The sequence below is a fragment of the Eleutherodactylus coqui genome, chromosome 13, assembly GCF_035609145.1.
Source record: "Eleutherodactylus coqui strain aEleCoq1 chromosome 13, aEleCoq1.hap1, whole genome shotgun sequence".
NCBI classification, from domain to species: Eukaryota; Metazoa; Chordata; class Amphibia; order Anura; family Eleutherodactylidae; genus Eleutherodactylus; species Eleutherodactylus coqui.
Genome location: NC_089849.1, coordinates 49,792,038 through 49,817,039, shown reverse-complemented (window position 1 = coordinate 49,817,039; position 25,002 = coordinate 49,792,038). Strand labels below are relative to the sequence as shown.

Below are 25,002 nucleotides of genomic sequence, written 5' to 3'. Positions count from 1 at the left end.
GCCGTCCAGCAGTAACATGGAAGCATTTACAGCTAATAATGTAAGCCTAACTGTGAAACTAACCCTAACCTCCATCCCTGGCAAACGTCATTGCACGCTCCTAGGACCTTGCCGCTGGTGTTTCCTGCACCCAGAACTTCAGCTCTCCGTCCCCCGCTGCCACCGGCAGGACCTTGCCAGCCGTGTCCCCTGCAGTCACAACCCCAGCCCCCCATCCCCCTGCCGCTACCAGCAGGACCTTGCCGCCCAGCTCACCTAATGTCCCCATGCATGCTGAAGCCCCCGGCTGCAGGAGCTGATGGCAGACAGTGGAGAGAGCAGCAGAAAGGGGAGAGAGCAGGAGCCAAGCACAATCCACAGCGTCGGGGTTACTCACCGGCCGACGGGGACAATTCTCTGTAGCCCATCAGAAGACACAGCGGCGGAGTGGTGAGTGCAGCCAATCAGCCACTGGGGACATGACCTGGATGTTAAGCTCCCTAACATTTGGCTACACCCACCACTTCCGGTGTTGTCAAGGTACAACAGTACCCACTGGTTGCATAGGATCAAGGCAATTTTTAGTTTGTGATAACTGTGCAGTTGCCAAGGCATCCTCTTATTAGGGGGCCCCATGAGTAATGGATCCCCAAAACCAACCTGAAAGTGGAGAATTAAACAATTTGCATTTTAATTTGTGGTTTTATTGTATTCAATTGTATTATGTGGCAATTACACAAATTGTTTAAAAAAATCCCTTTCCTAGAAAGAGCTGTCGAAATTGAATGAAACTTTCACTGTGTGATTGTAATATTGTAAGTGATTACAATATCAGAGCAAAAGGATAATCTATTGCAGCAAACTGAACACTTGAATGGAGGCTCTAGTACCCTGTTGCACCATCTCTAGCCTAGATATAAGATGTGATACAGATGGGCATGGAAGCTCTAGTACCCTGTTGTACCACCTCTAGCTTGGATATAACATGTGATATGGGACAGCATGGAGGCTCTAGTACCCTGTTGGGCCACTTCTAGCTTGGATACAAAATGTGATACAGGTGGGCATGGAGGCTCTAATATCCTGTTGGGTCGCCTCTAGTTTGAATACAAGATGTGATATAGGCATGGAAGCTCTGGTACCTTGTGGACCACCTCTAGCTTGGATACAAGATGTGATACAGGCGGCATGGAGGCTCTATTACCCTGTTGTACTGCCTCTAGCTTGGATACAAGATATGATACAAGCAGGCTCTAGTACCCTGTTGGGCTGCCTCTAGCTTGGATAAAAGATGTGATATGGGTGAGCATGGAGGCATACAGGTTCTGTATAATATGCCAACCGTGAAAGTTAGCATCCCAGATGGTCCCATACAGGCAGCCATGGAAGTGTGACAATGATGTGGTGACATTCCTGTGACACCCTTGCCATGTACAGTGGAGCATTATCCTGCTGCAAGTACCTTTTCAAAGCCCTGCCATGACACCCCTGCAAATGGAAGTAATGGCAGATGGGTGTCAAAGGCAGTACATGTAATGGGTGCCATGAAACCAAATGTCCCCCAGTCAAGCCTTGAAATGGTTCCAACAGACATAGGAGCCTATAACGATAGTGCAACCTGTCTCTGGATGGTGAACAACAAACAGTTGGAGCTGTTTATGCTTGTCGGACAATCGGATGATCCTCTCCACTGGTAGTTTGTCGAGGGTGTCCTGAACCCAGTAGCCTTGTGTGTACCTTCAAGCATCCACCAGTCCCAACACCTCCTAACAGTCTTGTCAAAATGGCTCAGATGGTGGGCAATTTGTTGATACGACCATCCAGCTTCTCGCTTTCCAATTCATTCTCTCGAACTCTGTTAATTGGACAAAATTTCTTCCATTGCATCCTAGAAGAATGTCTAGTGGTCAACAAGTTGTACGCAAGCGGAACAAGAGATCACTACACACAAGTAGCCTCTGGGAGCCCTTTTGTAGGCCAAAGGTAGAACCATTTTTAGAGCCTCAGGTGTCAAGACTGGTTATCTAATCGCACCACAACTCTAATCATATCTGCCTGAGATGTCACTGCATGCCAAGTTTTGCAGCAAAACAACAACTCCTTCTAGGGGCGGGATTTTTTTTTTTTTTTTTTAATTAGTGTATATGGCAATGCAACATGGTACTATATGCTAGCTTGATTTAGTAACTGTATAGCGGTTTATTTAGACATTGTATTGTACTGTTATGGTATTACACTAGTATTATACTATCATCAGCATTAGTGATGACAGCGGCCCTTCATAATAGGCAACAGATATTTTTCAGCATTTAGAAGATACACTAATTTTAAACTTTAACACCTGTATAGTACCTATCCACTATATAAATGATCTATGCAGATGAGACAAAAGCGCTGAGTGCTCAGTCCAGTCCTGTGAAGATAATATGCCAGAGCAGACCAGTAGAACTTCCTTATTTGCTGGATCTTTATCCCCTCCGTTTTTGTAGAAACAATCGATAGGGAACCTTGAGCAGATACGTTAGGAATATAAGGTATATACAAATACTGATTGCACTCACCCGATTTAACAGAGTCACCCATATATCAGGGTGCTCTGGTACATCCTATATCCAGGTAGGGTTAAATATACGTATGCACTGGTCTATTCAGACATCCCCTTGGGAGAGCGTCGATAGGAATCCCAAGAGAAGTTCATCGGAGGCTTAATAAAGGCTGTTAGCCGAAACGTGTTGCATGTATATTTGTTTTCTATCTGTGAATATAACAACCTGTCTTTGGAACGTGTGAAGTCCCCATCACCACGCTGCTCCATCCAAACCACAAGTGGTATTCAGGCGGTACTGGATTAGGGGTGCACTCACCAGAGTCCCCCCTGTGAAGTAAGTTCTTCACCATCTACAGTTTTTATGTTTTATCTGGAGCTCTTGGATTTTCTATAGGATTTACCTACACTATTGGTTTCTCTGTTTTTTGTAATGAGGTTTTTCCTTTAAAGGGGTTTCCGCTTTGGACAGTCTTGACTTGTTAGAGCTCGTTCAGATCAGCATTTTGATTTCTGCTTTGAATGGATCGGGTTTTTTTTGGGTTTTTTTTAATGAAACAGATAGCAAAACGGATCTAATAAACTAGCATCAAGAGCTGAACCAAATTGAAGCCTTTCTGTGGAATTCTATTACCCATTGACTGAATCTTAAAGAAAAAAGAATCTGTTTAATTTTTAAAAAAATTGAAATAATAGAGCAAACGGCTGCGCTATTGTTTCTGGGGGGGAAAAAAACTAAATGAAATGGAACAGAACTGAATGTGAGCATAACTGAACCTCAGAAAATTCCATTGAAATCAATGGGACTTGAAATAGAAACATTTTTTCTGTTTAGTAGCTCCACTGGCAGAAATGCCAAACGGAAATTAAAAAAAAAACTGTGATATGAACGAACCCTTAAAATGGTTACTTGACAATAAAAAGATCACGAAATGCCCCCCATGCTGGGATCCTGAATGATAAGATGTAATCTGTGCAGAAACCTGGAAGCAGCCTTTCAATTTCTCTGCAGCACACCCGCAGGAGAATTGAAGCATTACACAATGCCCATTCAAATAAATGGGTTGTGTGTAGAGATGAGCGAACACACTCGGATAAAGCAGTTTTTCGAGCGAGCATCGCTCTTCTCGAGTAACTGCTTACTGGTTCGAGTAGGCTCAGGGGGGGCGCGGCAAGGGTGAGTGGGGGGTGTTAGCGGGGTGTAGAGAGAGAGAGATCTCTTTCACTCTCCCCCCCCGCCACCCCCCGCCAATCCCCCCGAGCCTGCTCGGACCAGTAAGCAGTTACTCGAGAAGAGCGATGCTCGCTCGAGTAACTGCTTTATCCGAGCGTGCTCGCTCATCTCTAGTTGTGTGCATGATACAGAAAAGGTCCTTCAGTGAGACACACTCTGTAACAGCTCTCCACTCCGGCCAGGAGATCCTGAACAGGGAAACCCTCTATTAATTATGTCCACGTTTAGAGAACATTCCTTTCACAAAATTCTGACCATAATAGGTAAAAGGAAGCAGTCAGAGAACACGGCTTGATCCTCAGTTGATCAACACTCTGTCCAAAGACCATGAATGTGATAAATGGATAAACCATGCCACCTGCCCTTTCACACATAAAACATTCTTCAGGGACGAGATGGAACACCAAAAAAAGAACAAGAGAAATTAACCAGTTATCCAAATTTCTCAGTAACGCAGCCGTAAAAGGAGTGAAGCCAAATGTAATATATATCCGCTCCAGCATGAATAGATCACTAATCTAGTACCGTGTTTCCCTGAAAATAAGACAGTGTCTTATATTAATTTTTGTTCAAAAAGTTTTTTTACATGTATAGCTGCCTGGACACTATTTAAATTGACTTTTTAAATTAACTGTTAGCAGGGCTTAATTTTGGAGTAGGGCTTATATTTCAAGCATCCTCAAAAAGCCTGAAAAATCATTTTGCATCCTCAAAAATTCTGGAAAATCATGCTATGTCTTATTTTAGGATATGTCTTATTTGCAGGGAAACAGGGTATTTCTAGAAATCTTTGGTTCACAAACGAGGTAGGAAAGAAATGTTTAATAGCCAGAGGAACATTTTTCCCTCGCACACCTCCCATCCTGAGCATACGCAGATTTTTTGTTACATGTAGAACATTCCTGAATGTAGAAGAGTTTCCCCTTTATACAGTACCACCAGATGGAAACATTTTTCTTTGCCATCTGTGAGTAAGCCGCTGATCACAGAAGAAATACCCAACATCAACAAAGCCCCACCAACCCTATATTACTTCATTAGGGAAAAAACTGCATACGGAGTACTCTCAACATATACCGGAATATATTTACATTTTGGGGTAGATTTCTTTAGTTACAGTTTTAAACATTACACATTTATCGGATTATGAATAATATAGATAACCAATTACGTTACACTTCATTCTGGGCGGTCCACTTTTTTTAAAGAAGGCCCCCCAACGCTGATCACTATGGGTCCATGCAGTAGGACAACCTGCGATCAGTGGTGATCTCTGAGGAAACCCAGCAGCTGGAGTTCAATTCCTCTCCTGCCACCACAGGAGAACTGAAGAATTACACCGCCTATGGCTAATAGGTAAGGTAAAGTCCTAGGGTGACGTTGTGACGTTTTCTTGGCAGGCTGTTTTTGCGGGTTGCCTTCCCCAGTCATTTTTTAATCCCCCCCGGCGAGCTGAGTATTCATTTTACCAACCTCAGAAGGATGGAAGGCTGAGTCTACCTTGAGACGGTTACCTGAACCACACAAGGATTGAACCTGCAACCTTCAGGTCGTGAGCACTCTGCGCCACACTAGGCTCTACTGTGGCTAATAGATTATCCTAAATGGGACTGAACCACTCTATGATAAGTTACTTCAAGACATGGCATCCACGTTTGAAATATGATTATTAGCTGGCCGAACACTTTAGATGGCCAAATGAGCATAGAGGACAACTCATTCCTCCAGACTCCCCCCAATCCCATATACATGTAAGCTCTACCGAGTGTACATGTCTTTGCAATGGGGAGAAGGGAGTAATGCTCCTTTTACACAAGGTGATTCTCGTTTCAACGAGTGCATGAGCAAGTGACTTCACCGCTTACCAGTTCACAATTGTTCGCGCTCGTATAGCCTGTTTCGACGGGTAGATCACCATTGAGAATCGTTCACTTATGTTCACTTCTCATTCAGTGCTTCACATTCTATTAAGCGGGGAGTGTTTAAATGTAGCGTGAAGTGAACGAGCCGCCGATCATTTTTATGCTGGCTAAAACTGAACTACTGACAAGAAGTGCACAATTCCTGTTAGTCATTCAGTCGTTAGCTTCTCTTTAGATGTAACGATAATTGCTCAATTTCATTTGTTTGAGCCAATTTTGAGCGACAAGTGTTACATGGAAATTGGCAATAAGCCACAATTAGACTCCTCTGGCAGCAGCTTATCTCCCTTCAGAACAAAAGGATTGGGTGTGTTGAAAAGCAAAATGGCCGTCCCCACATACATGCAGCTGAGGAAGAGTATGGAGGCTCTAATGCACATAAAATCAACGGTTTCAACTGACATTATCTCGTGTCTAGCCTGCTTTACAATAAAAGGGGAAAAAATGGGTGTTTTACCTGCATTTGCTTGCAGCTTGAGGTTGAGAAGATCCTTCTTTCCACATTCTGGCCCCACATCACCAGTGAGGCTGGTAGGACGCGCGCAAAACGTAAGCCTACACTCCTTGTCCTCCTCAGTATTGTTGTTCATAACGGCAAACACATCAAAATCACTACCCTTGTCCATTTTTTCAGAAACTTTAATTTTTATGCCAACATCAGATGGGGCTTCTGCTTTTGGTGGTCGAGGAACATCAACGTACTGATTTGCTTTTTCAAAGACCCGTCTTTCATCTTCAGAATCTAAGAACCAGAGAAGGTAGTAAAAATTATGAAGATGCAAATCAACTGATACCACATCGTAAGTATGTATGTTTCTGTGTATAACACCTACAGTGGTGGTATGGCGTATGGAAAAAGGTTTTCCATGCAGAAACAATGCCACCATTTGTCCATGAGATGCGTCTGGTATTGCAGCTTGGGCCCTTCCACTAGACTAAAGGTGGGCAGCAATACCACACAACGCCCATGGACAAGATCAATGCAGCTTCTAAAGTAAAACATTCAGTAATGGGAAGACATAGCTGTTTGTTTTCCTAAAAACAGCACTACACCTGTCCACAGGTTGTATATGGTATTGCAGTTCAAGCCCATTCATGTCATATAGTGGAGGTGTTTCTGGAAGAAAGCAGCCATGTTTTTTTTATCCTAAAAAAACCTCTTTATCTGATATTTTGTCACTTGCTGCCCGTACAGGACAACCTGATCTTCTGAAAGTTTGTTTCCCAAGCTTCAGTCCTCATGACCTCCAACAGGTCTTGTTTTTAGCATTTCCATAGTATTGCACAAGTGACATAATTATCGGTGCCTCAGATATTGCCACAGGTGTCCTCTATAGGATATCCTCAAACCATGACCTGTTGGGGGGATTCATGAGGACTGGAGTTTAGGAAACACCGTGTTGCAGCATGCCTACTTCGATCTATAGTTGGGTGAAGAGGAATGTCACATTGTCTGCCCAGGCCCATGTGATCATGGCATTGGCGCATGCGCACAGTCATTTGGTGCTGGGTGCCGATGTGTGCACATCTATCTAAAAGTGTGGAGTGTGACTGGTCTATGGGGAGGAAGTTTCTACAACCTTTATTGTAGGGCATTTAGTCTGGCTGCTCCTCTCAGAGGGTGCCAGATATTCCTCTGCATGGTGGAGTTCTAGTCCGGTCCATGTCCTCCTGCTGTTGCCTCACTGTCAAATAAGTCCCTGGTCTTTCTACTTAACCCTTTCCAAATTCAGTGTTGGCCCTCGTCCGGCAATAAGATTTCCCTGCATAGCTCTGATGTCGGAGAAGGGCCGGCACATGACTCTAACAATATGCAGGACAGAGCTCCAATATCGTAGTGCAAGATGGTGGCATTCAAAATGGCGGTCATGTTGTTGACATAGCCTAACAGGTTTACCCCTTCCCCTTCAGCTTGTATGCAAAAGTAGACCCCTGACTGCCACATAGTTTTCATTCTATATAAGTATTTCCACACTTTTGAGACACCCTGTATTCATACTAAGGGCTCAGTCACACGGGCGTTTATTGCCGCGATTTGCGCATGCGCATGCGTCCGGCGGTTTTTTAAAACCATTGCTTTGCAATGGTATCGGACACATGAGCGCTTTTTATGCGCTCGTCCGATAAATTAGAGAACAGAAATCGCAGATCGCACCTATCTGCGATCTGCGATTCCTGTTCTCTTCTCTATATGCGCTCAATGGGGCCGGCGGCAGCAGCGCCGACCCCAATGAGAACATATAGAAGACAAATCATTCTTCTCTGCCACAGCTGGAACAGCTGTGGCAGAGAAGAACGATGTTTGCCCATTGAATTCAATGGAGCGGCAATACAGCCGCTCCATTGAAAGCAATGGGCTGCCGGCGTGCGCGGGGTTAATTGTCGGGAAGGGGTTAAATATATAACCCCTTTCCTGCAATGCATCCTGAAAAGTGAAAAAATTAAAAAAAAGGATGTACTCACCTGCTCCCGGCAGCTGGAGATCCCGGCGGCCGGCCTGCAGTGGGTGTGAAGGGGGTGTGACTCAGGCTTGCCCCTGATTGGCTCAGCCTGAGCCAATCAGAGGCTGATCTCAGTCACACCCATTCATGAATTCATGAATGGGTGTGACTGAGACTTGCTTCTGATTGGCTCAGCGCTGAGCCAATCAGGGGCAAGCCTGAGTCACACCCCCTTCACACCCACTGCAGGCCGGCCGCCGGGATCTCCAGCTGCCGGAAGCAGGTAAGTACATACATTTTTTTTATTTTTTCACTTTTCAGGATGCATTGCAGGAAAGGGGTTATATATTTAACCCCTTCCCGACAATTCATCCCACACTCGCCCGCAGCGCTTGCATTCAATGGAGCCGCTGTATTGCCGTCTCCATTGAATGCAATGCGCTGGACAGCTCCGGCCCGTTTCTAATGAAACGCGGCTAGGAGCAGATTTTCGGGCGATTTTTGGGCCGATTTTTCGGCGCCGGTCACGCGATTTGCGCATGCGCATCCGTCATGCGATGCGCAAATCGCGTGAAAAAACGCCCGTGTGACTAAGGCCTTAAAGTAAAGAGTAATGTGTCTGCTTCCAAAATGGGTGTCAATTAAAATATTCCTTAATTCCCCCATCATGAAAAATATACAATGTTCTTGTCCTTTGTGGACCTACAGCTTGATTGTAGTCCAGCCTCTTCTGCCCAATCAGAGAGCCAACTATAGCCATCTCTCAGCATTGAGATATCCAGTGGTGTTGGTGGCTTGGTAGAAAGGGATTACCTAGGAGATGGCTGCATTGGTCACTATGGCTGTGAATATAGGCGGCTCTGTGATCGGGCAGAGGAAACTGGACTCAACAATGACCAACTGTGTACATGCAAGGGTTACACAATCCCCGGCAAGGATGGCTGGTCACTGTGCAGGGAGGGTGATCAGCTTCCACACTAGCAGAATGAGGCTAGTCAGGAGCACAGAGTAAAGAGGTGCCTAGGAGAAGCAAAACTCAATAAATCAAGAAAATGCTTTAAGCGCTTTCTGCCTGATCATTAAGAAAACGATTAAAGGTTTGACGCTGTCTGCTCCCCTGACTGTGGACTATATTACAAAGGGACTTTTTAACCCTTTGCAATCCAATTTTGGATTCAGAGTTTCCTAGGGGGCTTTTTCTTTCTGCCATTATACAATGGCGCCACCTGCTGGCTAGAGCCAGTACTGCGGTATGTGACAAGCTGGAGAGGCACCGACAACAGAGCGGCCAGTAATATACAGTAAGAATACCCTGCCGGACGTCTTCTGACATCAGAGCTGTACAGCCTTCAATAAGAATGTCTTCAGACGTCAGACAGTGGATTGGAAAGGGTTAACAAGGTGTTTTGCTAAAAAAAAGTGCGTCTTATAGTCTGAAGCACACAGTATCTCTCTGAACTAGTGGGCAGATAGAAGTTGTGCTGAGAGAAGGAACTTGTAATAATTCTCAGCAGTGCTCAGCAAAACAAATAATTGTTTTCCACACATCATTAAGTCAAAATTGAGCTTTGTTTCCAATTCGCATCAGACAGGATATTAAAAAATCAAATCTGATGGGCTAGTGGCATTTACCCTGAGGAATAACTAATTAACGACTGTGTGGACCAGGATCAGAACAACATACTTTCTGCTGGTTGGCACCTGCAGGCTGAGACTTCTGAGAACTTAACAGACTCCTTTGTGCTCTTAGAATCAAATGAAGGAACTGCCAAGAAATATACTCGAGGTCGGACAATGGCATAATGTCAGCATCAAACATAATCTACACTTAATTAGTGGTCTTAATATAAGGCAAGATCCTTGTATATGCAGCCTATAGGGTGGCACATGGATCCCCTGGGGCTTATTCACATGGCTAAGTTTAAAGTGCAAACTCTGCCAAAGTTTGAAACTGACTGAACTTTGGAGAATTAAAGTCAATGCGTGTTTAAGCGATTTTTTTTTTTTTTTCATGGACTGAAGGTCCATGTAAAAAAAAATTGCAATATTTCCTATTCTGTGTGACACTTGGACCAGAATTGTCCATTCAAGTCAATGGGTGTGTTGAAAGTGATAGAATGCACTCACATGGCATGCGAGTGCATTCCTTTTTTTTTTATTTTTTACACATTCATTGACTTCAATGGAAGTTTTAAATGACATCTACTAGGCCACCTCCCATATTTTTAGATGGGTGGGAAAAAAAATTACACGTAGATGACACTTATGCGTTGAAAGTGCAAAAACTGAACAGATTTTGATGTAAAATACAGACACTCAGTGAAAGTGGTCCATTTTCATTGTCCATGGTGGCACTCGCCTTGTGAAGTCTGCATTCTACTGTATCATACTGTATTATAGAGATAGCCTATTTTCCCTTAGATGTGTCACGAACTCCAATGGAGCATACCCTGGAAACTGACAAAATTCTATATGCTGTATTACGGTTCTGTACAACTCAGTGGTTGTATGGAGCCATAATATAGTCATGTGCATGAGCCTTAAAAGTAACTATAAAACTATCACAAAACATTCTGAATAGTAAAAAATAAAATAAAAATTCCCCATAGGTTTCCGTTAAAAGGAATATTACATGTATTGTAAATCGACCATGCTACAAGTAGTCCTGTTTAATCACTAGTACAACTCCGCAATCACTTGAGCAATAGTCACTGGATGTTGGCTACATCTTGGCTTGGGTTTCCATATATTTCCACTTACCATCTGGGTACTTGTAGTTGTGGGTAATGTCTTCTCGACTGTCTTTTCCCACAGCCTTAGTGCTGATGTTTTGTCCAACTTGTGCAGTGAACTTGGTTTGTCTCACAGTACCATCTTTCTGCTCTAAATAGTAAACCACATCTGCGTTCACCTCGGCATACACAAATGGGACGTCATAGCTTATAGCGAGGTCACCTTCCTTGACAGCAAGAACAGGAGCTGGACCGCAGCAGTACACACCTGGCAAGAGAAGAGAAGGTCTAAACCTTAATAGTAGATCTCCATTAGTTTTCAATATTTCTTTCCTAAAATAATTTCGTTACTTTGAACGAAAAGGCATATAAGCCATGAAGGCAGCCCATGTGGCTGTTAGGAGGCTCTTAGAGAGAGGGCCTCCAGTTGGGGTTGCTTCCCCTTTTTAACTGGGTGGTAATAACCATGCAAGATTTCCCCTCTCCACAGTAAATGTATTTTTCTTATTAAAAAAAAAACAAAAAACATAATGGTGAATTGCCCAAAAGATTGGGAAAATGGTGGTGGTGGGAGAAAAACCATGCCTTTAGGCAGCAAAGGTTGTCACCATAATGGAAAGTCCATTTTGATCTTCACTCTGAAGCTTTTTCTTTTTTTTATCACAGCAGTGTCTACAGCTCACAGTGGCGAACGGTGGATCTGCCATAGAAGTTGATACTAAGGTTGGGTTAGCCTTGTCCTGGATCTTAATGAGCAGTGGGAATTTGCAGATGGCCCTCACTCTCTACAGGCATCAAAATCTTAGCAAGTGACCTGTCCGAGAGCTAGGGGGTGATTTGTAGGGAAGAATAAGCACTTCTGACCTAGGATGGACATCTATATAACTTAGTACCACAACAGAGTTCCCACTTGGGCAACCTTTCTTCAATAGCATTATAGTCCAGATTTAGGTTTTCATTCTTAAAACAATATATAATGCATTGATAAGTATTACCCTGAGGACCGTATTACTAAGGACAAAAAAAAACAAGAAGAGAGAAAATAGGGCAAATTCTGACCATCACTTTTCTCTTGAGGAGTTGGATCAATAACCTGCCAGCCATCATATCCTTCAGGAAGATCCATGCGGTTCATCCAGGCTTCAACCCAACAGTGGAAGTTCCTTCATAGAGAAATGACAAAAAGTTCTTGTCAAGAGAGCAAAACTTTTGTCTTGATATCAATCTCCAATACCCCCAGCTTCATTCTTTTTAAATATAAGCCATGTTGAGTTATTGTCATATCAGCCCACACAGCCACCAACCAGACAGCTGGTGATAATTTTTGGTATTTAACATTTTTTGCCACTCCATCATTTTACCAGATTATTTCTTTTTGCTTCTTCTGAGTCTTCCCTTGATCGTCCACATACTGTTCAATCACCAAATTACGGTTAGCATCATGTGCGGAGTTGTAGTTGGTGACGACTCGAGCTGGGATGCCCAGACACCTCAGAACTGAAATACAACATAAATTAATTTAGTTTAATACTCATGGTTAGACTTATTTTTTCTCTTAGATTACACTCTTATTCTTCACACCTGAACAGGCAACTGCAGCGAAAACCCAACATTGGCCATATCGCACTGCCTGACAACGAAACTTTTTCCATCGTCGCAGTATGTCAACACTGCCGATCCAGAACATGGGGCTTACACCATCGGTATAACAGTTATCCCAGCGTCCATAAAGGATCCCACTGTCATCATTACAATTCACCTGCATGACAAGGGTAGAATTTCAAAGCTATTAACAAATTGGGATTGCCAAAATATGTCCTATATATCATAAAAGGCAAAGAACACTGAAATCCTATTCCAGCAGGCACCTAATTATTAACCCCTTAGTATTGAAGACTGTTTGTGCCTTATCTCTTTCATGTCTACAACCAGGTCACATTCTATAGTTCTGGTATTCCCACTTTCAAAAAAATCATAACTTTTTTATTTTTCGATTGGCATATCTACATGGGGGATTGTTTTTTTGTGGACAAGTGGTATTTTTCAATGGTACCATTGAAGATCTCTCCCCCCCCCCCCACTCCCCTCTGCAACCCCCTCGAACTTTCTCCGACAAGCATGCAGTTACTCGAAAATAGCGGTGCTCTCTCGAGTAACTGCCCTTACCGAGCATGCTCAGCTATCTCTATATATAAGCTATAACTGGGTAGGTGGGAGAGTCACACTAGCGATAGTTATGGTGCAGTAAAAATTACATGTTATCTTTAGTCTGTGGGTGAGAAAGATTACAACTAGAGAAGAGCGAACGTACTCGAGCATCGCTTTTTTTTGAGTAACTGACTACTCGGGCGAAAAGATTCGGGGGGTGGCGGGGGGCAGTGTGGTGGAGCGGTGGGGTTGCAGTGGGGAACAGAGGGGAGCTCTCTCTCTCTCTCTCCCCCCCCCCCCCCACTCCCCTCTGCAACCCCCCGCTCACCCCCGGCGACCCCCGAATCTTTTTGCCCGAGTAGTCAGTTACTCGAAAAAAGCGATGCTCGATTGCGAAATCGGCCTAAACGAGTACCTTCGCTTATCTCTAATTACAACTATACCAAACTGATATAGTTTTTTATATACACTTAAAAAAGAATGAAAACACCTTTAAAAAAAAAAAAAAAAATTATTTTTGTTGCCATATTTTGACTCCTATAATTTTTTTATCTTTCAGTCAATGGGGCTGTGTGAGGGCTTGTTTTTTGAGGGGTTACCTATAGTTTCTATTGGTGCCAATTTAGAGAAAGTACAACTTTTTGGTAAGTTTTTATTCAACTTTTTCTTGGAGACGGAGTGACCAAAAAAATGCAGTTCCGCCATTTTTTATCTGATGGGCTTATCTATGCAGGATTAATAATATGAGATTTTAATAAATTGGCCTTTACGGAAGCAGCGATGCCAAGTTTTAGATTTTTGAAACATTTACATTTTGTTTGATGCGACGACTGCGAACATTTTTTCTTTTTTAAATTTTAATATTATTTGTTTTAAAAATAATTAAAAACTCTTCATTTTACTTATTTTACTATTTTCATTAGTCCTCATACGGCACTTGAACTTGCAATCGTTTTGTTGCTTATACTATACAAGGCCGACTTCATACAGGCATAAGCGCATTTACGCATGCATTTGCATTGTGTATTTGCACGGTGGACGCTGTGTTTTGCACGCGGCTGTGCGAGTCTTACCATTTTTTTTTGTGCACACATGTGGTGCATATTTGTGTTTGCTGTGACTGCACTCCGCTGCACTTTGATACACTCATTGTCAAAAACAAAACCAAGCACCTAGAAGGAGTGGTCGGACACTTTCTATGTGTGATTGTAACACTGCTATAAGTACCCTGTTGTATCGCCACTAGCTTGGATACAAGATGTGATACGGGCGGGCATGGAGGCTCTAGTACCCTGTTGTACTGCCTCTAGCTTGGATACAAGATGTGATACGGACGGGCATGGAGGCTCTAGTACCCTGATGTATTGCCTCTAGCTTGGATACAAGATGTGATACGGGCGGGCATGGAGGCTCTAGTACCCTGATGTATTGCCTCTAGCTTGGATACAAGATGTGATATGGGGGACATGGAGGCTCTAGTACCCTGTTGTACTGCCTCTAGCTAGGATACAAGATGTGGTACGGGCAGGCATGGAGGCTCTAGTACCCTGTTGTACTGCCTCTAGCTTGGATACAAGATGTGATACAGGCAGGCATGGAGGCATACAGATTCTGTATTATATCCTGTGGCACATTGGTCCACACTTGCTGTAACTGAGCCTCTGGATTGTGAAAACTGATAGCCTGTTGAAGTTAGCATCCTTGATGGTCCCATATATGTTCTATTCTATGTTGTGGAGACATTCCTGTGACCCCCTTGTGTGTGCGGCCGAGCATTATCCTGCTGCCTCCTGGAAGCCGCCATGAGAGGAACACACGTGGCTGCAGGATGTCCTGAACATATCGCTGAGCTGTTATTGTCCCTCGTACCAGTACTAGGGGGGAACTGACTGTCATATGTGATGACCCCCCTAGACCACCACATTACAATTGGGGGCAATGTGCCGCTCCACAGCAAAGCCAGGATTGAGCCGCTCACCCCTAGGTCTGCAGACCTGAACACGGCCATCATTGGTGCCAAAAAATAACCTTGATTAGTCTCTGAAGACAACCTGCTTCCACTCTGCAGCAGTCCAGTTTCGTCGCTCACAACACCACTGCGAACAGAGGTGATGGTGGATGGGTGTCAAAGACAGTACATGCAATGTGAGCCAAATGTCCGTCAGCCAAACACCTGGACATGGTTTTGACAGATACGGGTCTGTAATGATGGTGTCACCTGTCTCTGGATGGTGGACAACAAAACAATTGGAGCTGCCTGTGCTTGTTGGTCAGTCTGACGATTCTCTCTACTGGTGGTCTGTTGAGGGCATCCTGAGCCTAGTCGCCTTGTATGCATGCCCTCACATATTAACTGATCCCAACACCTCCTAACAGTCTGGTCAGAACAGCCCAGGTGGTGGACAATTTGTTGATACGACCATCCAACTTCTCGCATTCAAACAATGCACCCATCTCAAGCTGTGTCAACTGGGCAAAATTTCTTCAATTACATCGCAGAGGCGTCTAGTGGTCAACAAGCTTTATACAAGCGGAAAAAGATGCCCACTACACACAGGGAGCCTCTGAGAGCCTTCTTATAGACCAAGGATGGAACCACTTTTAGGGCCTCAGGTGGCAATACTGTTTATCTAATCACACCACAACTCATTGGCATATCTTCCAGCGATGTAACTGCATGCCAAGTTTTGCAGCAAAACTACAACTCCGAGGTGCTTGATTTTTTTTTTAAAGAGTACACAAATATCAGAAACCTTAATATGTCTTCCAGTTATTAAACTATGTATATCAGTTTAATGATTTATGGGATTTATAAACTCACCATTGCACTGACGACACGGCTGATATACACTGGGTCATTCCGTTGGGTACAGTCAGTCTTGGAATCTTCCTTGAACTTGGGGTTGTTATCTAAGATCTCAAGAGCAGCTTCCAGAATACCATCTTCAAACTGATAAGAACAATAGAACATAACATTAAGAATGTGTGAGCATTTCAAAGATGTGAATAATATTATATAAACGTTTTGTCCCTAATTATATAATAAAAAGCTATTCCACCCCAAAAGAGTTTCAGTTGTTGGCTTTTAGTAGCGTCTGGTGTGTTATTTCCCTACTGTCTCAGACTGGCCCACAGGGGAACAGGTGAATCTCCCAGAGGACCCTGAGCCACGAGTGGGCCCCACACTCACACAGACAACTAGTTTTTCTGTTTATATAGACGTATATAGGCAGAGGCGTAACTTGAAGCTCCTGGGTCCCAATCTAAAATCTGTAACAGGGTCCCCAACTATAATGCTTTATCCATAGAACTGGGCTTCCTATATGGAGAACAAAGGTCTTATGGGCCCCCTAAGGCACCTGGGCCCGGGTTCAACAGCATCCTCTGCATCCCCTATAGTTACTCCCCTGGCCCTGGGACAGCAAAGGTTGGCCATCAGGCTAGTACTGAACAAAAACTATGTAAATTTTGATAAATTCTTTTTCAAATTCCTGTCCTCCCTTCCTCCTCAGTAGAGAATTATCACTTTCAGCATTTCCCTAATAGTTATAGGACTTTGTGACCTTCAAGGAGTTGTAGTTCTCCCCCACTTATTGTATTCCTCAAGGAACGCTTTTTTAAACTGAGGTACCATAAAATGAATCTGACCATTGGTTTTACTGCAAATTGGTGTGGTTTTAAAATTGAGAATTGTCAGGGGTTACACAGTTTTGCAAGTAAAAATTCTGTTTACCTGCAAAACCATGTACCGGTGCAGTTTTCTTCCACAGTGTAGTTGTTACTTGTGGTATAGCCCTATTGAACAGGGGTTCACTAATTCTTGCCTGCTGAGTTCTCAATTTACTTCAGTAGAAACAGGACTGTATGCAGAAAGAGCCACCCTTCCACTGAAGTGTATGTAGAATGTGATGAGCACGACACTATGAATGGGGATTTAGTAATATTTAGACTCATAGAATGGTAGAGTTGGAAGGAACCTCCAGGGTCATTGGGTCCAACCCCCTGCTCAGTGCAGGATCACTAAATCATCGCAGACAGAGGTCCGTCCAGCCACTGTTTGAACACTACCATTGAAGGAGAACTCACCACCTCCCGTGGTAACCTGTTCAACTCATTGATCACCCTCACTGTCAGAAAACTTTTTCTAATATCTAATCTCTGTTCCCTTCCCTTCAGTTTCATCCCATTGCTTCTAGTCTTTCCTTGCGCAAATGAGAATAGTTTGCATGTAGCTGTCCAGGGGGCCCCAAGAATGACTTCTTCTGGTTGATCCTGTACACCCCAGTCCGACACGGTCTCGCTACATCCGTTGTATTGTTTGCTAATTTGGTTAACATGTAAATGGCTGATTTGTTAATATTGTACTTAAGCCAAACACTGTGCTCCAACAGTAAAACCTCATTCATAAAAGCATACTAAACCTTCTGATCTAATCCCCTACCCCGACAATATGCCCTCTGCCCCTGCCTATAGCTTTCTACTTTTGCCTATCATGTACACTTCCTGCCCTGTACCTCCTGTACTACCTCCACCCCGTTTGTGTCCTAAAAACCATGTTACCGTCACATTGCTGTGTTGCCCCTTGTTCTACCTCTTGCCCCTGTACCTTATGTTATCACCCCACCTCCTTTGCTTTCAAATAATTGAATTCCATATGCAACTTTTGTAATTTCTGTAATTTTTGTATTGTTTGTGTTCCCCCTGTGCCTCAAAAGCGTTGCAGAATAAGTTGGCGCTATACAAAGAAAGATTATTATTATCTCTGCCCACCAAGAACCATTATAGAAATAAAATCAGCAACCAGCAGGACATCAAGAAGAGATGGAAACAGTATACAGAAGAACTATATGCTGGCACCAGCAGTGACCATCCAGAGGAACATGGGGGCCAAGAGGATCTGGAACCAGACCTGCTGGAAAGTTAAGTGGGCAATTAACCAACTACCAACCAGAAAAGCACCAGGTATCAATGTAATCCTTGCAGAGCTCCTCAAAACCGTCCCAAGAGCTGCATCTGGAGGACCTGCACATTGCAAAGGATTGGAAAAGATCAGTTTTTATCCCACTGCCAAAGAAGTGTGATGTCAAGAATGTGGAAACTATAGAACAATCGCTCTGAACCAGCAAGGTGCTCCTAAAAATCATCCAGAAGCGATTGGGCAACGTGTTTGACCAGGATCTTCCTGATGTTCAAGCTGGATTCCACAAAGGCAGAGGGACCCGTGACCACATTGCAAACTTCAGGTGGATCATGCAAAAGGTACCTTTGTCTGTGTTTCATTGATTATACCAAAGCTTTCTACTGCATTGAGCACGATAAGCTTTGGAAAGCAGTGATGAAGGTATGAGTAACAGCACACCTGATCATGTTCCTCTACACAACAATCAAGAAGTCACAGTTAGAACCAGGTATGGGAATACAGAATAGTTCAAGATCAAAAAGGGCACAAGACAAGGATGCATCCTCTTTCCTTTTCAACCTCTATGTGGAAGTGATCATGAGGTGGCTGTACTTAAATGATCATGGTATTGTGATGAAAATAGGTAGAAGAACCATCAGTAATCCAAGATAGGCAGACAATATGACCCCGGTAACAGAGACAGCGAAGCAAATGAAGATGCTGATCCTGAAGCCAAATGAAGAAGTGAGAAAATGGGACTTCACTTGAACATCAAGAAGACAAAGATTATGACCACTGCTAACAAGAAAGTCCAAATAAAGGTCAACAATGAGGAAAGTAAAGTGGTTAATAGTTTCATATTCCTTGGGTTCCTCATCGATCATAGTGGCAGCTTGACATGTGAGATAAAGTGTTGATTAGCACTGGGGCATATGGCCATGCTGAGCATGGACCCAATATGGAAGTGCAAGACTATCTCCATTACCATCAAACGAAGGTTAATAACAGCCATCATCTTCCCCAATTGCAACATATGGCTGTGAGACGTGGACATTGAGGGTAATTGAGAAGAAAAATTGAAGCTTTCAAGCTGTGGTATTGGAGAAAAGTTCTACGACTCCCCTGGACAGCTACGGTCACCAACAAAGCTGTCCTGGGCCATATCAACCCAGAGGTGTTCCTGGAAGGCAAGATCATAAGACGGAGACTGACTTAGTTTGGACATGTGATGACGAATTCGCTGGAAAAAGAGATTCTGCTTGGAATGGTCAGTGGTAAAAGGAAACAGAGAAGAAAAAAAACATGTTGGCTGGACACCATCTAAAATGACACGAGAATGGACAACAGGCAACTCAAAGCAGCACAGAGAATAGAGAAGCATAGTAACATTGTCTTCATTCGGCCTTACATACTATGTCCATCTAGTTCAGCCTGTTTAACCTCCTTGTTGATCCAGAGGAAGGCAAAAAACCCCAAGAGGCAGAAGCCAATTAGCCGCTTTGGGGGAGAAGTTCCTTCCCGACTCCCTAATGGCAGTCAGACTAATCTCTGGATCAACCTCTAATAGTTCCTTCCTGTCTGTATACCCAGATCAACAACTCGCTGGTCACCTAATGTCTATATCCTGTAGTATTCTTCCCCTCTAGAAAGACATCAAGTCCCCTCTTAAACTCCTCTATGGATTTTGCCATCACCACATCCTCAGGCAGAGAGTTCCACAGTCTCACTGCTCTTACAGTAAAAAACCCTTTTCTGTGTTGGCGATGAAACCTGCTTTCTTCTAGACGTAGCGGATGCCCTCTTGTTACCATCACAGTCCTGGGTATGAACAGATCGTGGGAGAGATCCTTGTAGTGTCCCCTTATGTATTGATACATAGTTATTTGATCACCCCTTAGCCGTCTTTTTTCCAGGGTAAATAATCCCAATTTGGATAGCCTCTCTGGGTATTCCAGTGCCTTCATTCCATGTATTAGTTTAGTTGCCCTTCTTTGAACCCCCTTAAGCACTGTAACATCTTTCCTGAGCATTGAACCCCCATTGAGCATGGAGAGGACTGACCTACAGAGTATCCAAGAGTTGGACACAACTGAATGGATAGAATTGGAATATATGTATTAAATGCATATATTGTATATGTATATGCATCTTCAGATATCCTATTATTGCCTGATGAAGAAACCAAAGTAATTTTGAAAGCTTGCACCAATTTTGTCTATGGACTATGTCATTCATTTGAGTAGGGCTGAACTCCAATATCAGAAAAGGCCATCAACATAAGTTGTGCTCTTTTATAATCTTGTGCAACCCATTTTAGCACTGGAAATAGTCACAGTGTACACAGTACAGTCCAAGTCATTTCTCACAAGTGAGATGGTTACATAAACTATGATGTTCTGGTTCATATGACTTGCTTCAAGCAATAAGTGTCTTGCATGGGGTGCAGGAAACTATATGTCTCCGATGATTTTTGTAAGCAATTTTAGAATACCAACGGTTTGTAGTTCAGGTTGAATGAAGCCTGCCAAGATAGTTGTATACAGCTACTCAGACACCCTCAATATATTAAACATCTTGGAGAGACATTATCAAGATGAATAAACTCCATGCGACTCCTATCTGTCCAAGACCTTTTATGGAATAAAATAAAAGTCTTGTCTTAACATGGCAAGACACCAACATTCAGTGTCCGTGCTGTACTTCTGCAACGCTTGATACTTGTCTTGAGAAAACACTGAGCACATAGAGAAGACCAGAAGTGGAATGTGAATGCATGTATAAGGGAGATATGACGCCTTGGGAGGGGGTACAGCTGAGACACTAGTGATAAGTCAGAAAAAGAACAGACTTGAGTCTGAAATACATAATATCTGCTCATTGTCATTGCACAGCACCATCCATACTTCCACACAGATAAAACTTGACGTCAATGAGTTGAGGGCACACTGGAAGCTCTTATGTAATAAAAGGACACTGATGATATTAAGGCTACTTAGTATTGAATCTTGAGGATATTCACTGAGTGTACAGGCAAGTTTGAAGTACATTCACAGTTTTTTGGATAGAGAGAAAGATCTACTTCAAAGTGTTATTACATACTCTAGTCTAGAAAGATGGCCCCATGGCTTCTCTGACTACTTGATGCACACTGTGAATTAGTATGAATCATAAGCCTAAGACATCTGGTTTGATTGAGCAGTGCTGCCTAGTATTAGTATCTTAAACACTAATGTACTGTGTGCATCAGGTAGTTGAAGAAGCGGTGTGGCCACCTTTGGTTATACAGGACCAAAGAGTTACTTTTAAGGTTTCATGGTCACAATGGTAAAACTGAGCCATAACGTAGCTTATCTTCTGAAAAAGAAAAAGTTCCTCCACACTCGTTGGGAACGGGTCTATGACTCCAATGGCCTGAAATTATTCAATACATGCTTTATTAAATTGAGCAACGCGTTTCGGTGTGAGAATATACGCCTTTATCAAGCTTATGAGCGCGGAGGAACTTTTCTTTTTTCAGAAGGTTTTCACAACACGAAGGCTCATCAATGGCAGACTTCGGTGATCCCTCCAGGTGTCTCTCTGGTTTCCTGCAGATGGTGGGCGACGGGACTTATATACTACAAACAAACGTGGACTCCAGGTACAGATGGACCCCTATATAGGTGGTTCCACCTTGCACTAGATGAGTGTTTTTCTGCAATGCTTCTATATCATTACCACATGTAGATATTAATCAAAATATCCATGATTATGGAGGCGCTGCTCTCATTACTTATTTCTATTACTTGGATTATAGAAGTAGAGAAACATACATGATGCATATTACAATTAGATATAAAAGCCTGAAGTTTAATTTCCAAATACAGCAAGCTGATTCCAGTGCATTACTAGACAATGGAAAGATCCAAGGATTTGTAAGACAATCAATCATTTCAGTTGAGACCGACTAGATGTTTTTAGAAGTCTAAAGGTACCTAAATAATGTCTCAAATGAATGACTACGGGTGACTCTTCTTGCTAGGCGTTCCTGTTCAGTGCTCAGTGAACAGGAACGACTGCTGATCAGCTTCTTGCTCAGTGTAAACAGGAGTCGCTTAATGTTTGCTTACAGTAAATGCAGGTAGGTGGGCCAGAATGATCCCGTCCTACTCTGCCTTAATTCACTTGAACAACTATTGTTCCTGTGTAAAGCACAGGAGGGATAGTCGCTGAAACGGCTGTCATGCCCTTAGATTTTTAATTCCAGACTAGGGGGAGGTCCTAGTTCTCATTGAAGAGACTCAGCAGATCTTTAGAGACTTATTTTCAGGCAATGATCCATAGGAAAAACTATGCAAATTAGCTCATGTTAGTTGGAGGAAATTCCTCCAAAAGGAATAGCGACCCATCTGTAGACAGTCGTTTCAGGGTTCTTGCCCCTCATGGTACTGATGCAGCTGTGTTTAAGCTATTTCATCCAGACAACCAGCACCCTGCTCTCTATAGGGAACCTGAAACAGCCGTCTACAAATGGGTTGCTCTTCCATTTGGTGGAGTCTCTGGTTTAGCTGACATGAGCTGATGAGAATTCCATGATATAAATCACATTATTACAATTGATGTCAAACCAAAGCTTTTAATTTCTAGTTTCCAGCTGTTGTACATTAACTATGAAACCAATTTAAAGGAATTTTCCAACAGAGTAAGTGATGCCTAGGATAAACCAACCCCTATTTAATCAGTGGTGTTCCAACTGTTGCCATCACCCCCGTGGATCCCTAAAACAAGAGGTCTAGGCTCTTTAGCCTTCTCTGTGCATTTTCCACTCCAAGCTGGGTCTGCATTGAAAAAAATAGATTGATGAGCTGTAGTTTCTATATGGCACTGGGTCAGAAGTAGCACTGACCAAAGAAATCTAAGGGGTGTGCCATGCTTTACCTAGTGTTGTGGTCCTATCCTTCTAGGGATCAAGATATCCCAGCTGTTGGCCCCTTACTTATCAGATAATATTATTACATGCTAGCAATATACAATCACTTAATATGGTTGGGAACATGGCCCACTTTTCCATCCTTCAGTTGTTTCAATGCATCTTTTGTGTCTAGAGTTCTTATGTAGGCCTATGATGCTTTATAGTAACAGACTACAATCAAACTCCGTAGTCTGATCCTACAGCTATACTCCCTTGTATCATGTCCCCTACTGCTTACTAGCATACATTTAGAGAGTTGGCAAAAGGTAGGGGACATGATGGAAGTGAGTATGGCTGCAAGATCAGACTACACAGGGTTTGTTTGTAGTCTGTTACCATGGATACACACAGGTCTGCATAACAGCTGTAGGCAAAAAATGGTGATCTCAAAATATATTCAATTTTCATCTTAGATACACTGGGACTATAAAAAAAAGATGTGAAGGTCAACATAGCCTTTATATAAAGTAATTAGCAGAAGAAGAAAAGTTACCTGGCCAAAGTTCCAAGGAACAGTTGTGATTGAGCTTTTAGTTCCCTGGAAGATGATTCCATGTTGTGTTACAACATACTCTATCCGCTCCTCATCATTCTCCATGTAGACCGAGTCCTCTGCGGAAAAGAAACAGTTACATAATATGTGAACATTTGTGCATTGGGATATTGTTAATTATATTAACAGAATTAAGATGCACCAAGGAAATAGAACTAGATATGTAGAACGTAGATAGTGTCCCTTTCTGGTGTCTGCACCAACGTGATTAGCTAACAGACTGTGAAGGATACATCTAAGGACATTCCTTCTTTGTTAGGACTTGTTGGATTATGTAGGAGACTTAAATGTTATTTTAGAGTTATCTCTGCTGATACAATATGAAAACAGTGCAGAAGGGCACAAATATTGCACATTCTTAGATTCCTGTGGTTTTGGGCAGGTGTGAGATAGCAAGATTGTAACTTAATCTGGTTATACTTAAAGATTCATGTGCGGCTGGTTGAACTTCAATAATCAAAAACATGAACAAGTATCTGGGCTGGTTGTAGGCGAATCTGGTTTGGTGGAACCTTGGGCAAGCCCCCTGGTCTACTCAAGCATCAGCTTGACATGTGTAGATCCATGGTTGCCCATGGGGGTATAGTGGCAGCATGTCGGAGTCTATAAAAGCAATGAAGAATATAAAATCCTTGTTGGCATGGCTTTAAAAAGGCCATGTTGGTGTAGTGGCTGCTGTCTAAAAACTAATGGGACTGATTAGCAAGCCAAAAAATTATAACTTGCTAATTATTTTTGAGGGCAGCATGGCAACGTCCTGAAGCAGGACATTGAAGGAAGTATCCCAGAAATGAAAGTAGCATAGCATAGACTGAGAATACCATGTATTACATGTATAGGATAGTCCAACGCACACAAAATATCTGTGATGAGAATGTGTTTAGAGGCCTTCAGGAGGAACCTGCCATAGTAAGAGGCTTCAACTTCAACCACCGTCTTACATCACATTAATTCATGACTGGGCAGGAGTGAAGTCTACTGAAGGTGCTATAACAGTGCCACTCTACCATTTCAACCTCCCAGTAGGTAACACTATCCTTTTTCCTGGCTGTGATGTTCCAAGACACCTGCACTTTGGTGACCATTAACCAGCTATGATCACCAATATGCACATTTTGTATTAAGAATTCTAAAATATTCCATTAGTAATATATTCATTTGGATACCTGGACACCATGGGTTAAAGAGCAGGAAGAATTCCCCAAGGTTACAGCTGTTTTCCTCCACTCCTGTGGAAGTCTCCAGGGAGAGGGAATATTTTCCAATTCGAGCATCAGGAGGAGAGATGACAGACAGAACAAGGTTTTCACCATCAACACTGCTTATTGCTGCACTCCATTCAGCTTCCTGCAAGGACTCTGTGACTTTAAAGTGAGCTTCTGTGAAAAAGTCTTCAGAAGGACACGGACCTAAAAAAAAGGACCAATCTTGTTCATTTCAAAGAAATATGGGGCTACATACTGATTTAGTGTACTGTATGTCTTTGATAGTTGTAAGGAAAATTTGCAATAATTGTCTGTTATCTATAAGAGCATTCAACCTTCTACCCAAAATGATTAAATCACTATTTGACCGCATAAAGGGCTTATATGCACAA

At 42.9% G+C, this 25,002-nt stretch overlaps 1 protein-coding gene across 1 annotated transcript in view; it reads right to left on the bottom strand.

Annotated features, from left to right (window-relative positions):
• Positions 1 to 25,002, bottom strand: part of TGM2 (transglutaminase 2) — a 56,841-nt gene that overhangs the window by 19,533 nt on the left and 12,306 nt on the right. The window contains exons 3-10 of the mRNA XM_066587189.1: positions 24,572 to 24,814; positions 23,346 to 23,464; positions 15,823 to 15,951; positions 12,435 to 12,612; positions 12,215 to 12,350; positions 11,913 to 12,016; positions 10,882 to 11,121; positions 6,138 to 6,422 (exon numbers count right to left, since the gene is read on the bottom strand). Coding sequence (XP_066443286.1) covers positions 6,138 to 6,422; positions 10,882 to 11,121; positions 11,913 to 12,016; positions 12,215 to 12,350; positions 12,435 to 12,612; positions 15,823 to 15,951; positions 23,346 to 23,464; positions 24,572 to 24,814 — 1,434 coding nt within the window. The remainder of the gene's footprint in view (positions 1 to 6,137; positions 6,423 to 10,881; positions 11,122 to 11,912; positions 12,017 to 12,214; positions 12,351 to 12,434; positions 12,613 to 15,822; positions 15,952 to 23,345; positions 23,465 to 24,571; positions 24,815 to 25,002) is intronic.